Raw genomic sequence first — 19,341 nt, 5'->3', positions numbered from 1 at the left:
CTTTGGTATCGTATCTGCCCGAGTTATACGACACCAAAGGAACTTCAGTGTTCTCATGCATGAGCCTCACGTGGTTTCCGCGTTGGTGTGCGAGGGAGGTACAGGCTGTCATCGGCCCGGGGGTCATCATCGCGCGCAGCCCCCGCGCTCGTTCGTTTCGTTCGCATCCTCCCCCGTCCGCCCGCCGCTCACGCCGCGTCCTCCCCGCCCCGCACCGTCCCCTCGCGGCTCTCACCCGGCGTCACGCTGATGTGCTCGGCGGTGACCTTGCCGTCGCCGCCCCGCTCGCGGCGAATGTTCACGGTGCCGCCCCCCGACCAAAGGGCGTTGGCGACTGCGTCGGACAACGCGTGGGGCCTCGCGGCGTCGTTCATCCTCGCCATCGCGTCTCTTTGCGAGGGATCGTCCGGGTCCTGAGCGTCGCCGCTGAAGCCGATGGGGTGTCGCGTGCCCTCGTCGTCGGTGTAATAGAGGGAGAGGCCGTGGCCCTTGCGTCCGCGTAGCGGCCCGACCTCAACCGAGATTTGCATGTCCTGCGGCGCGAAGTTGTAGGCGCTCTCGGCGAAGTAAGCGTCGTCCAGGCCGGCTTCCTCCTCCTTGGGCGTCGATCGCACGTGACTGAGGCGGCGCAGGCGGAGGTGGTAGCCGCCGTGGCACACGTCGATAAACTTAACGGCCAAAACAGTAGCCGCGACGCTCCAGCAGACGGCGTACGCGATGGAGACAGCCTGAACCCCGAGCTGCGTCCCGATCTCGCGAATCGGCTTGACCTCGCCGCCGCGGAGGACGATCTCGCCGAATCCCGCGCCCCCGAGGTCCGGCGCGCACCACACCGCGGTGAGCAACGCGCCGACGACGCCGCCGACGCCGTGGATCCCTGTTTAAAACAAAGCACGTCAATCTATTTGCCCGTTCCTGGTACAAAAATTAAAACAAACTCACCGAAGACGTCGAGGGAATCGTCGTAGGTACCGATCGCTTCCTTGACGTAGGTGCAAAAGTTGAAGCAGGCGGCTCCGGAGACGACGCCGACGCAGATGGCGCCCATCGCGCCGATGGAACCCGAGGCTGGGGTCACGCCGACGAGGCCGGCGATGGCGCCGGAGACCATGCCGAGGCTGGAGGGGCGGCCGTAGCATGATAACTCGACGGCGGTCCACCCGACGACTCCGGCGGCGCTCGCGATTTGCGTGACGAGCATCGCCTGGCCGGCGATGAAATCCGCGGCGGTGCTCGACCCGGCGTTGAACCCGAACCATCCGACCCACAGGAGGCTCGCTCCGATGTGGGTCAGCACGAGCGAGTGCGGGGCTTTGGGTATCAGCGGGTAGCCGGTTCTTTTACCGATCATCGACGCCACAGTCAAGCCGGAAACGCCGGAGCTCACGTGCACGACGATGCCGCCCGCGAAGTCGATGGCTCCGAGGGAGTGGAGGAACGCGCCGTCCCCGCCCCACACCTGCGCGTCGGGTTTAGGGTTCAGGTTTGTCAGCGTGATGAGGAGACGCGGTGAAATACAATTAAAATCTGCGCACCTGATGCGCGAGGGGGCAATACACCGCCGTCGACCAAAGAACCGCAAACGCCCACGCCGCGGTGAGCTTCATGCGCTCTGCGAAGGCGCCCGTGATGAGCGCCGTGGTTATGCAGGCGAACATGCAGTGAAACGTGACGAAGATGGACGCGGGGTAGTTGCCAGTCGACGAGAAGAGGGAGACGCCAGTGAGGCCCCCGTTGGTAAGGGATCCGAAAAACGAGTGGAGGTTGTATCTGCCCTTTTCCATCTCGACGTCGCTGAACGCGATCGAGTAGCCCCACAGGACCCAAACCTACGCGTGGGAGCGGTGCGTTTCTCAGCGGGAAGCGCCGCGTGCGCGGATACGCGGGAGGGACGACACGAACGGGTGGGTGAGGGGTGGAAACGTTTTTGTCTCGGAAGTGACGCACGAGGGTGACGATAGCGACGGTGGCGAAGACGTTGGACGCGGCGTTGAGCACGTTCTTGGGACGCACGAGCCCGCCGTAGAAGAGCGCCAGGCCGGGGATCGCCATCAACAGCACCAGAGCGGTGCTCGTGAGCATCCAGGCGGTATCTCCAGAGTCGAACGCGGAGGCGAGAGACTCGACCCCCTCGGAAGTGTCCGCGGTGGGGAGTTGGTCCTGCGGCGTATCGACCACATCGCCGGGGATCAGAGGAATCTGGAGCAGCTTTCGCGCGGGCGCGGACGAGGAGACGCCCAGGACGTACGCGGCGACGGCGGTCATGGTCGATGTCGCACGCGTGGGGACGGCGCGCGGACGTGTGAGCCGAGGCGAATATCGTCCCTCCCGGGTGCACCACTCGCGTCGTCCAAGAAGATAAAAAAATCGTTCCGTTCCAACCGTTTCTATCGCACATAAACACCGCTACTCGCAAAGCGCCCTCGCCAGCGTCCGCCTCGCGTCCGCGTCGAAACCCACGCGGTCCAGGTATCCCTCCACGGACCCGTACCCGCGTCTGATGTAACTCAGCGTGTCGCGCATGATCGTCTCGGGAGCGCCGTGGAATCTAGAATAGTCAATCGCCGTCCCGTCCCCTTCCGTCTTTCCGCCGCCCAGCGCCGCCTTACCGCTCCCCTGGCTCCGCGTGTAGTCCGCCACGATCGCGTCGTCGCTCGCGCCGCAGCAGTGCAACGCCAGCGCCGCGACGAGGCCCGTCCGGTCCTTGCCAGCCTTGCAGTAAAACGCGGTGGCGCCGCCTGGCGTCGTCGCGGAGAGCACGCAGAGCGCAGCCGCAATCTCTGGCCCGCTGCCGTCCACCATGACCTCGTTCAGCAGCGTCAAGCCCCCGGCGTTCACCTTGCGCACGAACAGCCTGCGCTGGTTCGTGTCGTCGTACAGTTTAGCCTGCACGGCGTACACCGCGGCTTTGACGCGCTCTACACCCTCCATGCGTTCGTAGATTGACCGGTAGTATCTGTCGTAGTCCAGGAGGGGCGCGTGGTACCTGACCGCCCTTCCGGCGTCGACGTCGTCCAGGATGGACGCGCGAAAGGCGGCGATGGCGGTCGAGGTGGACGCCGCGCCGGTCGATGGATCGGCGGCGTCGGCGGGCCTGGTGAAAGACCGAAGTTGGAACCGCGACTGGAGGGCGCCGGGCGATGGCTCGAACTCGTCCAACGATCTGAGGTCCAGGAGTCTGGCGACGCCGAGACCGACGATGGTCGCCGCGTCCTCCTCGCTGGATCTGCCGGGCGTCGCGGTGCGGAAGACGCGGCCGGGCGCGACGCGCGTGCCGGGGGTGGAGCCCAGATCCCGCCAGTTGAGGATGCTCCCAAAGTCCGACTCGCCACCCTTATCCATCTTCGCCGACGTCGTTCGCGCGTCGACGTCGGAGCCGGACGACGCGCGCGGGAGGGATCGACGACGCGGTGTCGATCTCGCGACGCGCGATGCCGCGATGGACGACGAGAGTACCGCGCTCATGTCGGCGTCGCGATCGCGGAGGGCGGGCGCGCTGAGCCAACCGTCGATCGACAGAAGTGGGCACCCTATAAGTCTTGGCGCTTTGACTCGCGAGAAGCCTCGTATTTTTACCAAGGTGAGTGTAACAACGGAACCCTCCCCCGTCACGAGTGCGCGCTCTCGGTGCGCGTCACGAGCTGGTCCCACCGCTCCTTGTGCAGCACCTCGTCCTGCAACCGCCTCCTCATGCTCCTCTCGTGGCTCGCCAGGTGATCCGCGACGCTCGACCTGAGCTCGTCAAAGGCTCTGTCTCGCGCGTTCACCGCAACCTGCACCGACATCACGTCGAGGCCCCAAACCTCACCCTCCCTCGGCGCATCGTCTTCCTCCTCCTCCTCCTCGGCCGCGGCGGCGTCGGCGTCGGCGTCGGCGCCGTCGGTCGCCTGCTCTGGCGCCTGCTCCCCCTCGCCCTCGCCCTCCTCGGGCTCTGCGGGCGGCGGCGGCGGCGACGGCGGCGGGTCACCCGGCCATCGCATCGGCGGAATCTCGAGGCGAGCGTATCCGCACGCCTCGGGCGACAGCTCGTCCGCGTTCACCGGCAGCCACCTTCGTTCCTTGTGGGGCCGCCCGCCGTTCGCGGCGTCGCGGCGCTTGGCTTTACCCTTCTCGCCGCCGTCCGCGGCTTCGTGGCGCATTCGACGGAGCTGCTTGAGGTTTTTCCGCGTCAGCACCTTCGGAGCGTCGGCTCCCGGGCCGTCGGGCGCGAGGTCCGCGGGGGTGACCAGGTCCGAGCAGAGCGTCGCGAGCGCGATGGACATCCGCGTGAGCCGGCGCGCGAATTCCCCGGCGGACGCCGCGATGGCGCCCGCGACGGCGGATGCTTCCGCCTCCAGCTTCTCGAGCGCCTCTTTGCCCCTCGCAGTCTCCGCGTCGACGAGGGCGTTCCGCTCGGCGACGCGCGACGGGAGCGCCAGCTGCGGCCGCATGAGATCGCGGTGCCTGTGCCTGTCGCCCGCCAGCCGTTTGGCGTCCCCCGAGTGCTTCGCCGCCTCCGCGTGCATAGCCTCGGCGACGCGCCTCCGACTTTCCTCGAGCAAATACTCCGCGGCGGCTTCAACCTGGTTGCTGACGAGGTCCTGCAGGGTCATCACCTGCACCCGCAGCGTCGCCGCCGCCTCCTCCGCGTGCCTCGCCGCGTCCGCTCGCATCTCGGCGACGACGGCGTCCTTGGTCGCGGCGAGGTCGTCGAGCTTGGCGGGGATCTTCTCCGGGCGCGTGATCTTATCGGCTTCCTTGTCGGCGTAGTAGGGCTCCGCCGCTTCCTTGACCCGCTCCCTGCACTGCTCCACGAGCTCGTCCATCTGCGAAACCACGGTCGGGTACTCCTCCGCCTTGGTGTGCCAACCCTTGAGGTACTTACCCCCGGACGCAGCCTTGACCGCCTCCGCGGCAGCCGCCGCCTCCGCCTCTTTGGCCAGAATCTCCTCATCCGGCGCCGCCTCCTCGACGTCTTCCAGGTTAAACGAAACCTCCGCGAGGGGCTCAATCTTCGTGTCCGGGGCGAGGATGCCCACGAACTTGCACCGGGAGAGGAGCACGCGCCTCAGCCTGTCCAGGCTGCGGAGGGTGTCCACGGCGACGCCCTCGTCCCTCGGCGCTCGAAACTTCCCAAAGTGGTCCTTCGGGGCGACGTACATTGCTCTATCGCCGATGGCCCGCACCAGCTCAATCTCCCTCGCGAGCGACGCCGCCTCCTCGTCCGCGTTCGTCAGCAGCGCCTTGAGCCGCGATTTAGCGTCCGCCATGCACCTGTCCACCGCCTCGATCAGCTCCAGGTCCTTACGGTGGTGCGGCGCTGCTTCTTCGTACGCGGCGTGAACCTCAGTCGCCAGCTGCGTGGCCCGTTCCTCCATGGCGTCGAACGTGGCGTCGCGTTCCTCCTTCGTCGCGGCGGCGGCGGCGTCCACGCGCGCGAGCTTCGCCACGAACTCCTCGCGAACCTCGGGGGAGTACTCCCCGCCCTCCTCGCGGGTCTTGAGCGTCTCGGTCACGTACAAAGCGTTAGCCTCCTCCGTCGCCGTTTTGTTCCGCTCAGCCTGCGCCCTGAGCGTACGCACCGTCTGCGCGCATCGCGCCTTGATGCGCTCCAGCTCGCGGAGTTCCTCGCGCCCGCGAATGTCCAGACCCTTCGTGGAGGCCACGTGCACGAGCGATTCCTTCAACGCGGTGATCTTCGCGCACTGCGCGTCGATTTCCTCATCCGCAGACGCGATGGCCGTCGCCATGCGATTCTCCGCGCGCCTCGCGCCCTGCGCCACCCGCGCCAGGTGCGCGTCAAACCTCCTCCGCTGCATCGCCAGCGTCGACGCCCTCGATCGCGCGTTCGTCTCCTCGAGGCGCCCCGCGCGGGGCCTGTGCGATCGGAGGTTATCCTCCAACTCGTCGCGCAGGTCCTCGATTTCGCCCGCGACGAAGCGTTCGGCTCGGTCGAGGACGAGCTCGAGGTGCCGCTCCGCATCGTCGAGCAGGGCGTCGCGCGTGGCGACGAGCACGGGGAGGAGGTCGGCTTGGGCGAGGTCGAGTTGGGGTTGGACGTGCGGGATGGGTTTCGGCGGCGGCGGCGGCGGCGGAGGGTGAAACGTGGGGTTACCCTCGTCGTCGAGCACGGGGTTGCCCTCGTCGTCGAGGATGGGCTCGCGGTCGTCGTCGGATTCCGCGTCGGCGTCCCCGTCGCCTTCCGCGTCGCCTTCCGCGGGTGACGCCGCCTCTGCCTCCGCCGGGGTCTCCCCGGCGTCCTCTCCGTCGGTCGGGGTTGCCTCGACGGGCTCCGGCTCCGGTTCGGGCGGCTTGGCAAAGACGTGCTCGTAGACGGAGTCCCAGACGGCGAATCTGGTCCCCGATGACGTCGTCAGCCACTCGCGTCCCTCCTCGCTTTCGTCCTCGACCTTCCAGGCGTCGGACTCGCGCCACGCGGACTCGTCCCCGTCGTCTTCATCGTCTTCGTCCTCGCCGTCGTTCTCCCTCTCGGGCTCGATTACTTTTGCCTCCTCGCCGACTTTGTCCCCGGCCTCGGGCTCGGTCGTCGTCCCCTCGCCTTCGGCACCCACCTCGGCATCTCCCTCGGCTTCCGGCTCGGGTTCCGGCTCGGGTTCGGGTTCCGGCCGGGGCGCCACGTTGGGCACGAGCCGCAACACCAGGCACAGCCGCCGCTGATACTCCTCCCACGCCTCGCTCTGACTCTTTGGGTTGGACCTCGCGATCTCCCCCATCGCGCCGTTAAAGTCGCGGTAGTTGAGCTCGATGTCGTCGAGCCTCTGATGCGCGACGTCCACCGCCGCCTCCAGCTTCGCCTCGTCCGCCGCGACGGCGATGTCCTCGCACGCGGCGTCGAAAGCCCCCTCCTTGGCCGCGTCGACTCGCTCGTGCTCCGCCCTCCGAGCGTCGAGCCGAGCGAAAACGCTCTCGTGGATAGCCTCCGCCTCGCGCCTGTGCACGTCGCGACACCTCGCGACGCGCCGCGCGAATCGCATCAGGCACTCGCACTTGCGTCGCCACTCCACGCGCTGCGGCTCCACCATGGATCGAACGCGCTCGATGTAATCCGACGCGTCCGCGTTCCTCTTATCGTACACCCGAACGCATCGTTTGCGCACCAGCTTCTCGCGGGCACGCTGATCCATGATCGGCCCGGCGTATTCCTCCACCGCGGCTACGACCGTCGCCAGCGCCTCGTCAGCCTCGGCGCGCAGCGTCGACTCGAGCGTTTCCAGGCGTTTTAAACCGAGCGCGCACGCCCCGTCCCACGCGTCGCATCGAGCCAACAGACCAGCAGCCCATCGCTTCACCCCAACCGGGTTCAACTCCACACCCGCCCGGCTTAACGAACCGACGCCGTCGAAAGAGCCGGGCTCGCCGTCGAAACCCCCGGGGAGCAACGCCTTGAACGCGTCGGCGTGCGCCAGCAGCGAGTCCCTCGCCTTGACCTGGTCCTCCGCCAGTTCCCGCGTGATCGCCTCTCGCTCCGGGTTATCCGACATGCGCTCCGATTCGATCAGCTCCGCGAAGAGCGATACGCCGCGTTCCGTCCGAAGCGTCCTCCACTTAACGAGCGCGGCGTCGTACCTTCCGCGTTCGCTTCGTTCGAGCTCGACCTCGCGCGTGCGCAACCGCGCGAGGAGCTCGGCGACGCCGCGACGGTCCTCGAGGGCGTCGGCGTTGATCTCCATCGTCGCCTCCGCCGCGAATCGCTCCACGTCGCCCCTACTCACGTGCGCCACCGCGGTCAGCGCGTCCACCGTGTGCGCCAGCGCGGACGCCATCTCCTCCCGCGTTTCTGTGGCAGCGGACGCCACGTCCTTCTCCAGGTTGTCGATCCACAGCTGTCGGTCCCGCAGACGCGTCGCGACAAATTCGTCCCAAACCTTAATCGCGTCGTCAGACGTCAACTCCACGAGCGCCGCGTCGTCGTCGTACACGCCCGTGCCTTTGGCGAGCGACGCGTCGCTCGTCGCGATGGCGTCGCGGAGCTCCCTCACCGCGGTCGCGACGCGCGCGCGGGCGACGTCGGCGAGACGCGCTCGCTCCCCGGTCCAAGCGGCGACGACCCTCTCGTGCCGCTCGCGCCTCTGCCGCGCCAGGTGCGCGACGCCTGGGAGGACGCGATGGACGCCGTCCCACGGGTTGGCGCAGTTGTCCCTCTCGGAGAGGGCGCGGACCTCCGCGGCGCCCTCGCCGAAGTGCGCGCCCTGGAACGTCGGGTCGTCGGTGGAGCGCAGGACGGTCTTGGCGAAGATCTTGGGCGGGGCTGTGGCGTTGCTGATGCGCTGCTTCGCGAGCGAGGCGAGGAGCGATTGCTCGGCGGAGGCGAGGATGCGGTGCTCGACCTCGCCTCCGGCGTCGCTCGTGTCGCCGGTGCGCCCAAGGGTGGCCGCCCGGCTCCTCGGAAGGTGCGCCATGGCGTCCTTTGGGAGACTCGGGCGGTGGACGCCCTACGTCGCGCACGGTCAATAAATATGACCCCCGATCCCGGACCTTCCCCCTCGAACCGCCCGCCCGCGGTGCACCGATCGACGCTCCGGCCTCGCGCGGCGCCGGCGTCGACGCTCCTCTCCTCTGCGCGCGGCTGCCCGGCGGCGGCGTCCACACCCGACCGCTCTCCGCGCCACCGCACTCTGCGCCCCGTCACCGCCCGGCCTTTCCTAAACGGGACGAACAAACTCTTCTTGGACGGACCGGAGGAGCCAACGAACATTCTGGTTGGTGGGAAGGCGACCGCACACTCGGGGGCGGCGCGCGCTCCGCCATGGCGGCGAAGCGCTCGCTGGCGCGCGTCGCGGGCCTCGACGTCGACCTCCTCAGTCGCCTCGAGTCCAACAACTTTCGAACGTGCGAGGACGTGCTGACGCGCCACCCGTTCGACCTGGTGGAGCTCCTGGACGTCAACCTGCCCGTCGCCGAGAAGATCGTGACGTGCGTGGCGCGCGCGTGCTGCCCAAAGCCGGTGACGGCCAAGCAGCTGCTCGACTCCAGGACCGATGACCCGCATGGCGACGATGACGGCAGTTCCGGGGGCGGGGGCGGATCATCGGCGTCGTCGACGCGCAAGACCCCGGCGTTCGTCCGCGCGCATCTCGCCCCGCTCGACGACGCCCTGGGGGGGGGCGTTCCCACGGGATCGATAAGCGAGCTCGTCGGACCCGCGGGCGCGGGGAAGACGCAGATGTGCCTCACGCTCGCGTGCGCCTGCGCCGCGCCCAAGCGATGCGGCGGCCTCGAATCCGGCGTGGTGTTCATCGACACCGAGCAGAGGTTCTCGTCGCAGAGGCTGGCGGAGATTGCGAGGGCCAAGTTCCCGGAGACGCTCTCCCCGGCGCATGCACCCGACGCCGCGTCCGCGGAACGAGAGCTCGAGTCTCTGACGTCCAGAATCCTCGTGCTGACCCCGAGCACGCTGTCGGAGATGCTCCAGAGGCTGAACGGCCTGGAGGAGGCGCTCATCGACCGCGGCGTGCGGCTGCTCATCGTCGATTCCGTAGCCGCGCTCGCCAGGGCGCAGTTTGGCCGCGGGCAGCTCACGCAGCGACAGGAGCTCCTCGGGCAGATCGCCAGCGCGCTGAAGCAGCTGGCGGAGAGGCTCGGGATGGCGGCGTTCGTGACGAACCAGGTGACCACGCGCGTGGGCGCGCGGGTGAGGCACGCGCACGACACAGCTGTGCGCGGCGGCGGGGGCGACACAGCTGGCGGGGGCGGCGACGACGCGGATTCGCCCGGCTCCGTCACCGCCGCGCTGGGTACCAAGTGGGCGCACTGCGTCAACACCCGGCTCGTGCTCGAGGGTGCCGAGGGTGCCGTGGATGGGGGCGAAGGGCGGGAAGAGGGGGGCGAGGGGGGGGTGGCGCGCGGCGGCGGCGGCGGCGGGGACACGGCTGGCGACGACGGGGGCGCGCGTTTCGTCGCCAGGGTCATCAAGGTTGTGAAATCTCCGAGATGCCCCCTCGTCGGCTTCGAGTGCGAGGTTTACGCGGGCGGGTTGCGGGTGCACGGGGACCGGAAGGTGCGGGTGGATCCGAGCGGGGCGGACGCGCAGGGCGGGATCCGCGGTATCTACCAGGGTGCGGTGTTGTGAGCAACTTTGGGGCGGCGGGCCGGGGAGTCGGGCCTTTCCGATTGGGTTCCGAACGGGTACGAAAGACGCGTGACGACAACAGTGTGGGTTGAAACTACGTTGGAGTAAAACAGGCAATAATTCATGGAAATCTACAGGGCGCACGCGCCGTGCGTCCGCGCTCCGTCAATCGCTCGCGTCGACGTCACGTTCTCTCACTCGCTCTTCGCAACTCGTCATCGTCGTGTTTTGCGCCTAGCGCATCTCCAAGAATTGGCTCGGCGACAACCCGTCGCCGCCCTCAACCCGCACCCCCATCGCCGCAGCCGCCGCCGCCGCGGCCGCCGCCCCCGCCCGAGTCTTGCGCTCCTGAGCGGCGAGGAACTGCTCCGCCTGAGCGTAGTCACCCGCGTTCTGCTGCTGCTCCAGCTGGCGCATCACCTCGAGCACGTCATCCGCGCGCCTCGACGCCGCGGGCTCCTTGGTAGCCTTGACGCCGACGCCACCCTGCGAGGAAATATCCGCTCCGGACGCCGCGCGGCGGAAGATGCTGGAGAGGCGCCCGGGAATGGCCGCGGCGCCCCCCTTGAGGTGCGGCGGGGACTGCAAGCCGGCGAGCTCCGCGGAGATGCCCGCCATGCGCGGCACCGGGGCGTTAGCCGGGGGCGAAATCTTGGATCCGCGCGCGTTCTTACCGCCGGGGGTGTCGAACCAGCCGCCGAGGCCGGAGATGGAGGGTGAATCCTCGGCAATCTGGGGCAGGTCCGCGGCATGGACCTTCTCGGACGCCTTGGCGCTCTTCGGGGGTGCCATGGCGCCCGCGCCGTTCATTCCGCCGCCCGTCCCCGGGGTGGACCGAAGCACCGTGTTCTTGCGCATCGACCCCGGGGAGGACAGGAGGGACGCGTAGAGGTTCCCGGGTGAACCTCCGGAGATGCCGGGGAAGTTGGCGAGCAGCGGGGACGTTCCGCCCGCCATCATGGTGGACAGCGCGCCGAGCGGGGAGCCGCCGCCGTTCATGTTCTTCGAACCGCCCGGAGATCCGCCGACGTGGATGGGCGGGTTGGACCCTTCGCCGACGCCGTCGAAAAAGCCGTCGATGCCGCCGATGCCGCCGTAAGGGGACCTCGGGGGGTTGTGCGCGCCGCCGTGCACCCCGTCCATGCCCACGCCGTGGCCGCCGGTGTTGAACATGGAGCCGGTACCGGACGGGCCGTACCAGCTGTTGGTGCCGAGGCCAAACGGCGACGGCTGCTGCGTCGGCCCGCCCAGCGGCGACATCATCGAATGGAGCGTGGCGTCAAAGACGGCAGCCGCCGCGGCAGCCGCGGCGGCGGGGTTGACGCCGTACGCGGCTTTTTTGGCGGCGAGCGCGGCGTCCTCGGCAGCCTTGCGCTTGCGTCCCTTGGGTCCCGCGGCGGCGCGCTCAGCCTTGGCGGCGGCCTTGGCGTCCGCGGCGTGTTGCTTAGCCATCGCCTTGGCCTCAGCCTTGGACTGCTTCTTGGCGGAGGCCTTCTCCTCCTTGCTGGCGCCGCCCTTCTTCTTCTTGCCCTCGCCGTCGCGGGGGGTGTCGGCGGCGGCGAGCGCGTCGAGTCCGCGGGCCAAAGCCTCGTCCACCTTGCGCTTGAGCGTCGAGTTCCAGTGATTCTTGATGGCGTTGTCGGTGCGCCCGACGAACGTCTTGGCAATCTCCGCCCACCTGTTGCCGAACTGGTGGTGGGCGATGATGAGCTTGCGGTCCTCCTCGCGCGACCACTCCTCGCGCTTGATCTCGGGGTTGAGGTGGTTGTACCATCGCTCGCGGCACTGCTTTCCGATGCGGCCGGGAAGCTGCTGCGCGATTTTGGACCACTGCTTCGCGCCAAGCTGGCCGACGAGCTCGATGATCTTGTCGTCCTCCTCCTTGGTCCACGGGCCCTTGACGAGCTCGGGGTTGAGGACCTTCTGCCAGCGGTGGAGGCACTGGACGTCCGTGCGCTCCTCGAAATACTCGGCTGTCGGGGGACGGCAGGGCGGGCGGGGAGCGCGAGGGTCAGTTCGAAATTATTCAAAGTTTTTCAAGCGGTGTGCGGGGGCGTTCGAATCTCATCGGGTGCCGTGGGGCGTGGGGAGGGCGCGCACCGATCTTCTTCCAGTTCTTGCCCTTGTACTGCGCCACGGCGCGGCGAAGGATGTCGTCCTGTTGGAGTCGCGGGGAAGTGGCGACGGTCAGCGATACGCCGGGGGCGCGGCGGGAGGTCGGTCGAAGTCAAGGCTTTCTTTGAAAAAGTCCACCCTGTGGGCGATTTTCGCGGGGCCCCGACGTCGCCCGGAGACGGACTGTGTGGGGACGCCGCGAGGGATCTTCGCGGGTTTCGATCGCGCCGCAGATGTCTTCGATACGCATAACGATGAGCCGCGCCGCGAATGAACCCTGGGTGCATCGACTCGCGCCGAGCTCGTGGGGAACCGAGGGGCGGTCGTCGGGGACGCGAGAAAATCGAGTTGAGAGCGCACCTCATCGGGGGTCCAGCCACCCTTGGCGGACCTGCGCGTGGGGCCGCCGATGCGCCTGCGGAGGATGGAAAAGGGTCGTTATCGCGGTGAGAACGAGGGTTCACGAGTTGATTGATCCAAACGACGCGAGAACGCGGCTTCGGGATCCTCGGAACGCGCCCCGACGGGGCGTTCCCGGGCGGGGCCGGGGCCGAGATTCACTCACCCCTGCACGGGAGGCAGCAGCGCAGCCTTCTCGGTCATCTTGGACATGGCGACGGAAACGCGCGACGCTACCCCGACGCGAGGTGAAGAATCAGCGCGGGTGGGTCGAAACGGACTGAAGATCCGGCCTCGAGCACGAATACGCGAGTGGGCGACGCGACGTGTGCGCTGTACCGCGACGCGTCGTGTTGTGTTCGCGCTGGTCCGGCTTCTCGCTGACACTCGCAAAAGTCCGGGCTTGGAGTCCTCCGAAGTTCGAAATTCTCTTGTTTTTGAAAGCCCGCAAACTAGCCGTTGGAGCTGCGGTGTATGAAGCGCAGTCTGATTTTTTGTCGAATTTCCTCGACTTTGAATTTGCCACGCGACAGCTGCAGCTTGGATTGGCATTTTTCGAAATTTGGGTGGAAAGCCGACCGGTCCGGCCGACCTGATGAATTTTCGCATACGCAGGGTGAGGGAATGGAACGATGCTGCATTGCGCCCCGCGTCCTGCGGGGGCCGCGGGAACCGAGCATGCCCCCCAAAAAGAAAAAAGGCGACAATGATGGGAAGGGGAAGGATGCCAAGGGCGATGGCGACAAGCCCAAGGCGAAGGCCACGGGCCCGTCCGCGTCGACCCACTTCCTGTTGCTGCAGCAGTGCGTCCCCGAGAATCACGACAACAGTGCTCACTCTCGCTCGTCATCGGTCTCCCGACTGACACCCGCATCCATCCCGTCGACAGGACCCAGCACAGCAAGTATGAGCTGAATGACATCCGAAGACGATGCGAGGAGCTGTGAGTGACGTGGAACCCTCCTCGTGATCCCAACTACGGGCGTCCGCCCGCGCATCCCCGGGATCCCCGTTTTGGCAATTTTTCTGACCCTCGCGCTGACCCGTCCCGAACTCTCCCCGCCCGTAACTCGCAGGGTCCTGGAGAACCAATCGCTCCGGGACGAGATGGCCCGGCACGGCGCCGAGGACTACGCCGCCACCGCGTACCTCCGCGCCCAGCTCAAGGATGCCGTCGCCGGTGTCAAGCGAATGGAGAAGGAGGCCGTCGAGAAGGATGTAGCGTTCGAGGAGCGCCTGGCGTCGCACGCGAAGGCGGCCGCCTCGCGAGAGCGAGAGATCATCGAGGACCGCGACGCCAAGGTGGCCGCCGCGGAGGCCACGGTGGGGGAGTACGAGCGAAAGTTCGAGGCTGTGCGCGAGTTCAAGGAAGATTACGAAAAGGTGGAGGCGAGGCTGAACGCGAAGAGCGAAGAGTGCGAGGAGTTGCGGCGCCGGCTGGACCAGAAGGCTGCCGACGGCGAGCGGAGGTTGATCGCGGAGCGGGCGACGCTGACGCGCGAGTGGGAGGCACGGTTCGAGGACCTCAAGCGATCGATGGAGGCGTCCGTGGAGGACCGATACGACTCGGGCGTCAAGCGAATCCTCGAGCAGAATCGGCGGATGGTCGCCGAGCTGAAGCTGCACTCGGAGGTGAGCGCGGAGAGCGAGGCGCGCGCCAGGACCGTCGCGCAGGAGAACCGCCGCCTGCGCCGCGAGCTCGACTTGCGACGCGAGATGGAGGGCCTGTTCGCCAAGCGGGGCATGAAGCAGAAGGAGCAAGTCGTCGAGAGCCGCGAGAAGATGAGGGATTTGGAGCGAAGCATGTCGGACATGGCGAGCAAGTACGGAGCGGAGATCGAGTTCGCCCGCGCGGAGGCCAGGGAGGTCAAGGCGAGCGCCGTGGACGACGCGGCTCGGACCCGTCGCCTGCTGCGGGCCAGGTCCGACGAGCTCAGGGAGATCAAGGCGCTGGCGAAGGAGGCGGTGCGACAACGCGGCGAGCTCGAGCGGTTCATGATCTCCTCGCTGGACCTGGTCAAGCGGGAGATGGAGGCGGAGCGAGCCCGGGCGGGGGCGGGTGCGGGGGGCCGAGCGGGCTCCAGACCCGCCGCGGGCGGCTTAGAGGAAGCGGTCGCGGGTGACGTCGACGTCGCCGGGATGTCCTGGGCCGAACGAGAGCGGGTGTTGCGTCTCGCGTTTGCGCGGATGAACGCGTCAAATCCGGATCACGCGCGGGACCGACGAGGCGGCGGATCGGCGATGGACGGCGCGGTCGCCGAGGCGACGCCCCCGGCGATGATATGATTTGATCTGACGCTGTACAATCGAAAGAATGTCTCGGGGCTATCATATAACGTGAACACGTGGGTCGTCGAAGAACAGTTTGCGTCGGGTCGCGTGTCTCGCCCTCGGTTTGAGTCACCAGTTGGACAGGTACCCGCGGCTGCCGGCCCGAGGCTGCCCTCCGCCCAGGTAGCCCCCGTTCCCGCCCACGTTATCGTCCCGGTGCTCCTCCGTGAACGTCTCCTCGCGTCCGTCGCCGTGCCGAATGGTCGTGGTCGTCTTCGTCACGCGCTGCCCGTTGACGATGACCGTCTGCGACTGCGTGCTCTTGCTGTAGCCGCCGGCGGCGGCGCCGAGGCTGCCCCCGCTCGACGAGAAGCTGGAGTGGAAGGAGCCGCCGCCGCCCATGGCGTTGTGGTGCGCGTCCATCATGCGGTCCATCCGGTCGAACATGCTCCCCGCGCCCCCGAAGAGCCCGCCGCCCCCGCCGAACGCGCTCATCGAACCCATGGCGCCGCCGCGGAAAAACGGATCATCCCCAAACGGGTCCCGGCGCCTGGAATGTATCCCTCCGGATCGCCCCGCGCCCCCGCCGCGGCCGTCGTCCATGTACCCGGGACCACCTCCGCGACCCGCGAACGGGTCCACGTCTCCGAAGAAATCGTCGAAGGGGTCGCGCCCGCCGAAGACCTCGCGGAAGATCTCGAACGGGTCGTGGTAGAACCCGCCCGGGGGCTGGTACCCTCCGCCGCCGCGCGAGCGCGACGAGGAGCCCCCGCCGCGGGGATAGAAGGCTCCAAATCCTCCTCCATCGCCGGATGCGGCGCCCTCGACGCCCTCGATGCCGTACCGGTCGTACGCCGCGCGCTTGTCGTCGTCGCTGAGGATCTCGTACGCGGCGGCAACCTTCTTGAACATCGCCTCCGCGCGCTCCTTATCGTCGGGGTTCTTGTCGGGGTGCCACCGCACGGCGAGCTTGCGGTACGCGCGGCGAATCTCGTCGCCGTTCGCGCTTCTGCTCACCCCCAGCATCGCGTACAGATCCTCCTCCATGTCGCGGGACCCGACGTCGACAGCTCCTTTTCTTCTTCACACGTTCACACAGCTGTGTTTCTCGAGGCGAACTGCGGGGAGCGAGCGCCTCGACAAAACCTTCGTCGGGTTTCGAAGTGTTTCGACTTGGCGGGGTTGGACGATACGAGCCACCCGCGGGTCCGTCGCCGCACGCGCGACGTTGAGATGCGTCCGCGCGTTCGCGATTCGCCGCGCGAGCCCCGACTGCGCCCCAGGAGCGCCCGCGGGCCTCTGCCTTCATGCGGGCCTTTGCATTTTCCGCTTGTTTCGGTCGGTCGTCACGGTCGGTCGGTGACAATCAACAGCTGTAGCTGTAGCTGTATCGGGGGGAACGAGTACTGTCGAGCCGAGACCGAGCGGACGGAGGCGCCCGGGCTCACACGCGCGGGACGCCACCTTCCGTCAAATCGAGAAGGCGCGCCGTCGGAGGAGACACAGATTATGCAATCCGTCGCGTTTCAGGTGCGCGATACGCCCCGCATCGCACCTCAGCGCCGCGTCGCCCATTCCCCCGTGCGCAACGTTTCACGGCACCGCGCCACATCCGTAACGCACCTTCCGGGAGAGACCTGACCCCGGTCCCGCCGCCCGCGTCGCATCGCAGGAGAAAGAGAACGTATCCACTGTCGCGGACAAGACGCTGGGAGACATGACCGACCGCGGCTACCACGCCAGGCTGCGCGCCGCCGCCGCCGCCGCCGCAGCGGCATCATCGACCCGGCCGCTCTCCAGCGCCGAGACGAACGTGAGGTTCGCCTCCGACCCCTCCGCGTCGAAGCTGAGCAAGGAGACGCGGGACGCCGCGCGGCTCGAGGCTCTCCGATCGGTGGAGGAGACGCTCGCGCGATCGCGCCGGTCGTCCACCTCCCCGCCCGGGGCATCATCCGCGCCCCAGCCCTCCGTCGCGCGCGCCGGATCCTTCAACGCGGCTGGAACCTCGTCCACCTCATCCACCGCCAGGGAGCAGCCCAGGCGCGGCGGCCTGGAACGCAGCGTATCGGACGCCACGAACGTCAGCTCGCGTCGCGACGCCATCCCGCCCGCCGCGTACTACCCGCGATCGTCGCTGTTCGACGTGGACATCGACTCCGACGGCTCGGAGTCATCCAACGGCACGGCTGGTGACACAGCTGGTGAATCGCCCTCTTCGGCATCCTCCTCCGACGGGAGGAAGGAAAACGCGGGCCCAGCCGGCGCCGACGCGGATCCCGAGGACGCCGCGTGGACCCCGCCGCCCCCGCCGGACTCCCCCGACGTGAATGATGACGTGGAGGATGACGTGGAGGATGACAAACGCGAAAACTCCGCGGAGGCGCCCACGACGCCCGAAGGCGGAACCGAACTCAAAGCGGGATCGGGGTACCGCGGCGTCTCCGAGTGGATGGACGCGGTGGTGGCTCAGGCCAAGGCGGTGCGCCAAGCGACGGGGATGATGAACGGCGGTGTGAACGGCGCGGGTAAACCGTCCGCGCAGACGCTGGCGAGCGCCGCCGCGAGCGGCGACTCGCTCCGCGCGGCTGAATCCATCGCAGCCGCGATGTCGCCAGCTGTGTCGACGAATGCTTCGAAGCCGGATCGATCGTGCACAAACCCGACAAACCCCGACGGCGTCACCGACGAGGAGGTCGAGGTCATGACCGTGGACGCGCTCGTGACGCTTTGCAAGTCCAGGGGGGAGCTGATCAAGTCACTGAGCGAGGAGCTCGAGGGGGCGCGGGGCGCTCACGAGGAAACCGCGGCGGCGCTGGCGAGGTCCAACGCTCGGGAGGAGACGCTCGAGGAGGAGCTGCGACGAAGCGCGGAGCGGTGTTCCGAGGTTGAGGCCGGCCGTAGATCCGCGCGGGCGGCGTTGGCGGAGATGGCGTCGCAGAACGCCCGCCTCGTGAGCGCGTTCTCCGCCAAGAAGGAGGAGGTGCGATCGCTCAAGTCGGAAGTCGCCGAGGCTAGAAAAGGCGTCGACGACGACAACGCGGATATCGCCGCGAAGCTCCTCGCCGCGCAATCTGAGGCTGCGTCGTTACGCGAGACCGCGACAAGGAAGGATGCGGACGTCGCGCGGGCCGAGGCTGCCGCGGAGAGCGAGAGGGCGTCGTCGCGCGCCGCGTCGCGCGAGCTCGAGAAGCTCAGGGACCAATTGGCGCAGATGGAGCGGTCGCGGAGGAGGCTCGACGCCGAGCACGCGGCTGCGCGCGCCAGGACGGACGACGAGATCGCCATCGCGGTTCGCGTCGCGCGCAAGGAGCTCGACGTGGAGCGCGCGCAGTTTCAGACGGAGCGGGTGCGCTGGGAGGCTGAGAGGAAGCGAATCATGGGCGAACTGTCGGCGGCGAGAGAGGCAACCGCCAAGGCAGCCGACGACGCCGCGGCGGCGCGCGCCGAGGCTCGCGCCGCGCCCAGGGACAACACCGGCGCGTCCGCGTCCGCCGCCTTCAATCATCAGATTCCGTCGCAGAAGCGGAGCGGGTCGTCGACCGGGTCCAACCCTTCGGCGCCCTATCGCGATCCTTTCCGGGATCCCTTCCGGCAACAAACCAACGGCTCGAACGCGGCGGCCGCGGCCAACGCCAAGGCTGTGTCGCCACTGAGAAACCCCAAGTCCTGGTCCAAGACCAAGACCAAAACCCCGACGAAGCAGAAGCACTCATCGTCGACTGCGAAATCCCCGGGCCCCAACGCCACGCCGAGGCAACGCGCCGAGCACCACAAGGTCAAGGGCAACAACGAGTTTCACGCCAAGCGTTACGAAGCGGCGCTGGCTCAGTACTCCGCGGGCCTCGCGTTGGACTTTAGCGACGACGCGTTTCGCGCGATTCTGCACGCGAACCGCGCCGCGGCGCTTCAGGCCATGCGCCAATACTGCGAGGCTGTCATGGACTGCTGCGCCTCCCACCTCTTGGATCCCAAGTACCTCCGAGCGCTGCAGCGAAGGGCTGACGCGTACCTGTCGATGGGGGATTGGCCCAACGCGGCTAACGATTTGGAGGCTTTGACCCCGCACATGGGCGCCGAATGCGCGACGAAGCTGGCGGAGGCGCGGCGTAAGGTGAAGAAGGGCACGACGTGCGACCACTACGCCGTGCTGGGCGTCGGGCACGAGGCGAGCGGCAGCGAGATTAAGCAGGCGTACCGGCAGCTCGCGCTGAAGATGCACCCGGATAAGGCGCCGAAACCCGAGTTGAGGTCCGCCGCGGAGGCCATGTTCAAGCACGTGGCTCAGGCGTACGCGACGCTCTCCGACGCGACGCAACGGAAGAGGTACGACTCCACGGTGGTGATGTCCCGGTTCAGGAGGAGCGGCGGATATTAACCGTTGCCGATTGACGAGCCGACTCCGGGTATATCATAGTCTTTTTTTTCCTGGGCGGTCCAAAACTCGACCGCGGTTATATTATTACGACGACTAAGAGCGTTGAAAACCA

The 19,341-nt window shown here is 67.7% G+C and overlaps 9 protein-coding genes across 9 annotated transcripts; 3 read left to right on the top strand and 6 right to left on the bottom strand.

Moving 5' to 3' along the window:
- Nucleotides 1–188: 188 nt before the first annotated feature.
- MICPUN_64034 (ammonium transporter channel family) lies at nt 189–2,265 on the bottom strand (the record flags this gene model as incomplete). The annotated part of the gene is made up of 4 exons (XM_002505900.1): nt 189–877; nt 943–1,459; nt 1,536–1,829; nt 1,924–2,265. The coding sequence occupies 4 exons, from the start codon at nt 2,263–2,265 to the stop codon at nt 189–191; spliced, it is 1,842 nt and encodes a 613-aa protein (XP_002505946.1).
- Nucleotides 2,266–2,406: 141 nt separating this feature from the next.
- MICPUN_64033 (predicted protein) lies at nt 2,407–3,342 on the bottom strand (the record flags this gene model as incomplete). The annotated part of the gene is made up of 1 exon (XM_002505899.1): nt 2,407–3,342. The coding sequence occupies one exon, from the start codon at nt 3,340–3,342 to the stop codon at nt 2,407–2,409; it is 936 nt and encodes a 311-aa protein (XP_002505945.1).
- Nucleotides 3,343–3,608: 266 nt separating this feature from the next.
- MICPUN_104071 (predicted protein) lies at nt 3,609–8,399 on the bottom strand (the record flags this gene model as incomplete). Its single annotated transcript, XM_002505898.1, has 1 exon — nt 3,609–8,399. The coding sequence occupies one exon, from the start codon at nt 8,397–8,399 to the stop codon at nt 3,609–3,611; it is 4,791 nt and encodes a 1,596-aa protein (XP_002505944.1).
- Nucleotides 8,400–8,746: 347 nt separating this feature from the next.
- Nucleotides 8,747–10,069, top strand: RAD51B (Rad51 DNA recombinase 2; the record flags this gene model as incomplete). Its single annotated transcript, XM_002506102.1, has 1 exon — nt 8,747–10,069. One exon carries the CDS (start codon nt 8,747–8,749, stop codon nt 10,067–10,069), a length of 1,323 nt encoding a protein of 440 aa, XP_002506148.1.
- A 234-nt stretch (nt 10,070–10,303) lies between these two features.
- On the bottom strand, nt 10,304–11,521 carry MICPUN_51989 (predicted protein; the record flags this gene model as incomplete). The annotated part of the gene is made up of 1 exon (XM_002505897.1): nt 10,304–11,521. The coding sequence occupies one exon, from the start codon at nt 11,519–11,521 to the stop codon at nt 10,304–10,306; it is 1,218 nt and encodes a 405-aa protein (XP_002505943.1).
- A 117-nt stretch (nt 11,522–11,638) lies between these two features.
- On the bottom strand, nt 11,639–12,598 carry MICPUN_88104 (predicted protein; the record flags this gene model as incomplete). Its single annotated transcript, XM_002505896.1, has 3 exons — nt 11,639–12,042; nt 12,170–12,227; nt 12,545–12,598. Coding segments are annotated over 3 exons (516 nt in total), but the record flags the coding sequence as incomplete, so codon positions are not given.
- A 1,092-nt stretch (nt 12,599–13,690) lies between these two features.
- Nucleotides 13,691–14,869, top strand: MICPUN_104069 (predicted protein; the record flags this gene model as incomplete). The annotated part of the gene is made up of 1 exon (XM_002506101.1): nt 13,691–14,869. The coding sequence occupies one exon, from the start codon at nt 13,691–13,693 to the stop codon at nt 14,867–14,869; it is 1,179 nt and encodes a 392-aa protein (XP_002506147.1).
- MICPUN_109466 (predicted protein) lies at nt 14,863–16,061 on the bottom strand. Its single transcript, XM_002505895.1, has one exon. The coding sequence runs from the start codon at nt 15,899–15,901 to the stop codon at nt 14,984–14,986; it is 918 nt and encodes a 305-aa protein (XP_002505941.1). The 5' UTR covers nt 15,902–16,061; the 3' UTR covers nt 14,863–14,983.
- A 26-nt stretch (nt 16,062–16,087) lies between these two features.
- Nucleotides 16,088–19,229, top strand: MICPUN_64027 (predicted protein; the record flags this gene model as incomplete). Its single annotated transcript, XM_002506100.1, has 2 exons — nt 16,088–16,384; nt 16,527–19,229. The coding sequence occupies 2 exons, from the start codon at nt 16,088–16,090 to the stop codon at nt 19,227–19,229; spliced, it is 3,000 nt and encodes a 999-aa protein (XP_002506146.1).
- Nucleotides 19,230–19,341: the final 112 nt, after the last annotated feature.

Source organism: Micromonas commoda, chromosome 14 (assembly GCF_000090985.2).
Source record: "Micromonas commoda chromosome 14, complete sequence".
Taxonomy (NCBI): Eukaryota; Viridiplantae; Chlorophyta; class Mamiellophyceae; order Mamiellales; family Mamiellaceae; genus Micromonas; species Micromonas commoda.
The sequence above is the reverse complement of the archived record's forward strand: the minus strand, read 5'-3'. Positions and strand labels throughout refer to the sequence as shown.